The sequence below is a fragment of the Coenobita brevimanus genome, unplaced genomic scaffold, assembly GCF_032717465.1.
Source record: "Coenobita brevimanus isolate Jiangsu-jjx unplaced genomic scaffold, ASM3271746v2 jjx.HiC_scaffold_2577, whole genome shotgun sequence".
Taxonomy (NCBI): domain Eukaryota; kingdom Metazoa; phylum Arthropoda; class Malacostraca; order Decapoda; family Coenobitidae; genus Coenobita; species Coenobita brevimanus.
The window spans coordinates 205,657-211,656 of NW_027643519.1; the positions used below are offsets into that span (position 1 = coordinate 205,657).

Genomic DNA, 6,000 nt, shown 5'->3' on the forward strand with positions numbered 1-6,000 from the left:
AAATTGTAACTAGACCTCTGACTCTCACAGACACTGTACCAAGTTCATGTGTGGCCACCTGCACATTTGAAGTAAGTAAAAGAAATTTTGTTTTCTGGATGATATGATTCATGTTTGAGGGACTGAAACTAACTTCATTGCTAAGGTTAGGAGTGGACTGTAAGTAATTTAGGGAACTAGTACTTCTTTTGACATTACAGGGAATTTTCCTTAACATCAGGAGAATGTTGTTATGCTGTGTATGTGTGAAGTGTAATGTTCTGTGTTAGTGAAACTCAGGTAGTAAAGGAGATGATTTATGCAAGTTTGAGTGTACAGGCATCATGATTTGTGTGTGTGTGTGTGTGTGTGTGTGTGTGTGTAGGCCCTAATTATGCTTTTTTTTTTTTTCAGCTCAGACTTTGGTTAGTTTCTCATTTTGTCATGATTATTGGACCCTACCTAAGGTGGAAAAAGAGGTCTGGTTGATGATGTTTTTTCTTTCCCACAGTCTTCACCGTTGGGCATCTCTGTGTGGACGAGCTTCACTCTCATCCTCAATCTGGACAACGTGACTCTTGAACTGAATAGCTTACAAAGGGATGGTGGTGAGGGTGAGGATACAGGCTCAGTGGACACAGCTGCCTCAAACCCACTGGCTTGTGTCAACTTCATCAGCTCTAGACTGACCTTTGAAAGCTTCTCTGATGAGTCCAAAGATGTGGATTTGGTCTCACAGGAAATACTTATCAGTGACACCAGGTTCAAAGGTAAATTATCTTCTGCTTTAAGCAGTCTCTCAGCATTGAGTACAGTACATTAGTTTAGAATTAGTTATATTTAATATCAGAAATGGTTGATAGATAGGTATTGCAGAATATATCAGATGAACACCCAACATTTCTTCACCTTAGACACTTACATCTCTCTAGTAAACTGAAGTTTTTATTTATTTATTCTTATTATATTTTTAGCATTTTATATATATATATATATATATATATATATATATATATATATATATACAGTAATCCCTCCACTATCCGATGTAATAGAGCCAAAGGCATGGCCGGGAGGTGGGTTTGTCCGGAAAGTGGGCCCCTGCCTGCTGGACTGGTATTTATGGACCCTAACCCAGCCTAACTTTGAAAGCCACCTAAATAACTCCCTACCGGACAAGCATAACACCTACTTAAACCTATTTAAGACCCTATTCACGCCAATAATGGATATAAAGCATGAAATAAATGAAAAGGAACCAGAGAATGAGGAATTATAAGTGAGTATGGAAAATATTTAGCAGTGAACAGGGTACTTACAGAACGTCGGTGGCCGCCTCCTCTAAGGCTGTGGCAGTGGTGAAATTGCTCTTGAAGCACATACAGTAATCCAGTGTTGTTTTACACTTAATTCTTCGCACTGTGAGTTATAATTGTTTAACACTGTACATTCTGTTCTTAATTGCGCCACGCCAGTTTCAACCACCAGTTTGCACTCCATACTTAATCCTTTGCACTCTAAATTCTAATTTCTTAACACTGCACACCACTGTAAATTCCCATGTGGTCTAGTGGCGAGGTATTGCATTTTTTTCTGCTGTTTATTCACAAAAACAAGCATGTGTGGCATCCATTACGATGAAATAAAACTGATCGATACAGAGAACTGTAGGTACCTGACTTAATACCTTAGGGATGCACCTGACAAATGGGGTAAATACCGTTGGTTTAACGTATGCATAAGTGTCGTAGTATTTACCCCTTTTGTCAGGTGCATCACTAAGGTATAAAGTCAGGTACCTATTGTTCTTTGTATCAATCAGTAGAGGAGTTTGGAAGGGTGTGTGAAAGGAGGAAATTGAAAGTAAATGAGAACAAGAGTAAAGTGATGAAGTGTATGAGGTTGGTAGATGGTAGGGGGATGAATATAGTTTTGAATGGCGAGTTGCTTGAGGAGGTAGAGTGTTTTAAATATCTAGGGTCACATGTTGCTGTGGATGGAAGAATAGATGCAGAAGTGAAGTTTAGAATAAATGAAGTAGGAAAGGTGCTGGGAGGAGTGAAAAAAGTGTTTAGATGTCGTTCGCTTAGAATGGATGTAAAGAGAAGGCTGTATGAGGGTGTTGTGGTACTGACTGCGTTATATGGGGCTGAAACATGGAATATGGGTGTAGCAGAGAGGAAAAGTTTGAATGTAATGGAGATGAGGTGTCTGAGGAGTATGTGTGGAGTGACGCGTATGGATCGAGTGCGAAATGATGAAGTGCGAAGGAGAACTGGAGTTGTTCGGGAGATGGCTGGTAGAGTTGAGCAGAGGGTGTTGCGATGGTTTGGGCATATGGAGAGAATGGATAATAAGCGATTGGTGAAAAAGATAACTGGATCTGATGTGAGAGGTGTAAGGCTGAGAGGAAGACCACGAATAGGATGGATGGACAGTGTGAAGAGAGTGCTGGATGTGAGAGGGATGTCTGTTGAGCAAGGAAGAGTGGCTGTGTGTGACAGAAATAAATAGAGAGAAATTGTGAATGAGTAAGAGGGGATATTCTCCCGCATTTGGACTGATCAGCTTTCAGGTCAGGTGTGGGTAAGGGGATGGGTCTGTTATGATGTGGCAGGGGTAAACCAGCTCTGCTGTTGGGCCCTGCTGCGGATGTCACTGATTGCATTGCGCAGTTGATCCTTGTGCGGTGTGGTGCGGTGAGGATCTGTCCGTTCTCCCTTTTGGGGCTAAGATGCAAATGATTGTGTTTGAATGGATGAGTAAATGGGGAGTGTGTCGTCCTGTCTCGGCTACCTCCCTTTCCTTGGGGGAAGCAGCCTAGGTATATAGATAGATAGATCAATCAGTTTTAATTCAGGTCATCCTTTGTTCTATGTGCCACACCCTGCTGTGAGTGTGCACGAAAGACCTCTGCCCTTTACGTTTCTGTATCACTCTGTCTGATGATGTAATATATGAAAGTACTCACCGTCTCTCCTTTCATTTCTCCTGTGTTTATTTTGCATACATGTCTTCACGGTGAAGTGAAGTTTCTGCATATGTTTATATATATATGTATGTATATATGAACTTGTATATTTATATATAATTTTAGCAATTCTTAAGCTAATGTGTGTATCATAACTAAAATGGTGCCAGAAATAATGCTTACTACATCAATTATAATGCTGTCTGTACCAGCATTTTTCTGTTTTAATAATGTAATGTTTGTTTGTGTTTGGTAGACTTTGCCGCCAACAAGCGGTCCAACGTATTCACAGACATCCTGCAGCCAACCCCTATAAAGAGTGCTAAGAACAAGAGCCGCTTACAGGCAGAAGTTCATTACAGGTACGTCACTGTCAGTTCATGTGTTATGGTGAGTATTTGACAGTGTATTTTTATCCTAACCCAGTATCACATCTTTACAGAGGGATGGGAGAAATGACAGTTTATATTAATCCTAACCCAGTATCACATCATGACAAAGAATGGAAAGAATCCGGACATTTTTGTCATCGTTGTTGTCATCCAGCATCATCAGTCATCATCATCATCATCATCATCATCATCAATCATCATAATCATCATCATCAATCATCATCATCATCATCATCATCATCATCATCATCATCATCATCATCATCATCATCATCATAGTCACCATCATCATCATCATAATCCATCATTCATCATCACTGGGAGGAGCTTAACCCTTCCATGGCCATGCCTTTGGAAATTGATGCACCCCCCTGGTCAGCACCAGGACCATTTTTTCAAGTTTCATAAATCAAATTTTTTCCTTTACCAACATGAAGGGAATCATATGGTGCACCTGCCAGTGTAATTTTTAGCTTCCTAAACCCCTCCTGTGATTCATAATGAATCGTGGAAAAAATCACAAAATGACTGTGGACATGCTGGTGAAAACTTAATAGTTGCACTGAATGAAGAAATATCTATCTATCTATCTATAGCCCGACGCCCTAATCCCGCAAAGGGTGGCCACAGACAAAACGCCTCCAAGTCACTCTGTCACCCACCATTTGACTCCCCTCCCCCCAACTCACCCCCCCTCCCTCATATACCTCTCAACTCCATCCCTCCACCTCATCCTCGGTCTACCCCTCCCTCTCCCTCCCTCCACCTCACCTACATACACCCTCTTAGTCAGTCTTTCATTCTCCATTCTCTCCACATGTCCAAACCACCTCAGTGTATGAAGAAATATACATATTAAAAAAAAAAAAAAGTTCACTGTTGCTGAAATTGTTTGGAATCACAAAAAATATGTCATGTGAACAAAATCAGTACATAATATAGAAGTTTTATTTTTAAAAAGTACAGTACTGTATGAATTTTTAAAACTATTTTCGGTGTATATTGTGTTTATGCAAGTATGGCATTGGATTTGTAGTTTTAACGGTGTAGTGTGTGTCTAAAGAGGCAAAAGATGCAGTTTTTAGTCTCTTACCAGATAAGGGTACTGCTTTGTGTGTATAGGCAAAATTCGATACGACCCAGGATTAGCACCTCACACGAGGGAATTAGTGTGAAGGAAAGGGAAGGTTTTACTTCCATATATTCACCACAAGAACACTTCATATGTTGTTGAAGTGCTTATGCAAAACAAGAAATATGTAAAATGAACAAATTCAGCACATGTGTACTGTACTTACAAGTAAGAATATCAACATCCACATCATCACCTAATCCTGTGTTGCCCCATGAGGAGCATAGTAGCCCTGGGCTAGGCAAGTTGATCCTGACATATAAGATGAGAGTGACCTGCCTCACTCATCCCTGAGTGGCATTATGTGAGCAATAAACCCCATCCACCCCATGGATATAAACCTACACAGGCTCAATCCGTCTGGAGCTCCTTAATTACCCGCTAAACCACCAGGCACCATAGTTTTGGTAAATGGTTACCACCCAGCATAGTAAATGGTTTCCTGCTGTAACCATACAATAACAGTATGGCAGTTACAGTGCTATACTCTTTTCACATTAACTTAGACCAGATTTTCATCCTTTTTCAGCTTATTTCACATAGCTCAGTGGCAGAAAAAGACAATACCACAGCTGTACATTCTTTCCTTAGCACCTTTTTGTGACTGGCATCGTATTCCAGTGTTACATTCTTGCTGCAACTCAGCAGTGAAGATTAAGAGATGACAGTTTTAGGCAACGTGTGAGTGAAAAGAATACAGCTCACCAGTCATCTTGCATTGGCTGCTTGTAGGAAAATATAGATAGGGATTACTCTCAGTTGCCCTTAGCATTTAGATATGAGTGAGGAAATTATGATTAATTGAACATATTGCACTGTTAGCCTTTTTTGTAATTCAGTGAGTACATTTTACTTGTGTTACTAAATATGAAAACTTCCGTTCATTGATTTTTATTTAGGATGGTAAAGATTTGTTTTTTTTCCCCATGAAGTTGGATCTGAGATTTCCTAACTTAGTGGCCAGTGAGTGTTCCATGATTAAGCAGTTCCTGTTTTTTTGGTTACCTCTGTTGTTACTGTTTTATCACTACATTTATTTTCTGCATTCAGTCAGCCATTCCTTATATTGTACAGATCTACCAAGAATGTGACGCGCTTCACCATCCTGTTAAACAATATGCGTCTGATGGGCATCCTAGACTGGTGGATGGAGGTGTTGGACTTTATCTACACCACGCCAGATAATCCATTCGTTCAAGGTTGGTGCCGATACAGTAATCTCTGGCTTATCCAGACAGCTATTATCCAGACAATCCATTACCAGGACGCTGTGATCTGGCTGTGCAAAACCAGTATTCAAACTTTTTTTTTTATAGTGTCTGGACAAAATGCATGTGTCCAGGTGGAAATTATGGCCATACAAACATTTTTGCTCCCAGCCGAGCAGGAATAGCCCGGTGGAATAGCCCTGTCTGGCTGGGTAGTTCATCCAGTGTCTGCTAGAGACCCTTTCAGTCATTCCCAGTTCCTACCTGGCTACAGTATAGTAAGCAGCTCCCCTCAGACAGTTGTTATGGCAGTGCACG

At 40.5% G+C, this 6,000-nt stretch overlaps 1 protein-coding gene across 1 annotated transcript in view; it reads left to right on the top strand.

Annotated features, from left to right (window-relative positions):
• Nucleotides 1-5,673, top strand: part of LOC145389876 (intermembrane lipid transfer protein VPS13D-like) — a gene marked incomplete at its 3' end in the record, with an annotated part of 111,456 nt that extends 105,783 nt beyond the window's left edge. The window contains 3 exon segments of the mRNA XM_080265003.1: nucleotides 491-749; nucleotides 3,207-3,312; nucleotides 5,549-5,673. Of these exon segments, the coding sequence (XP_080121129.1) occupies nucleotides 491-749; nucleotides 3,207-3,312; nucleotides 5,549-5,673 (490 nt within the window).
• Nucleotides 5,674-6,000: the final 327 nt, after the last annotated feature.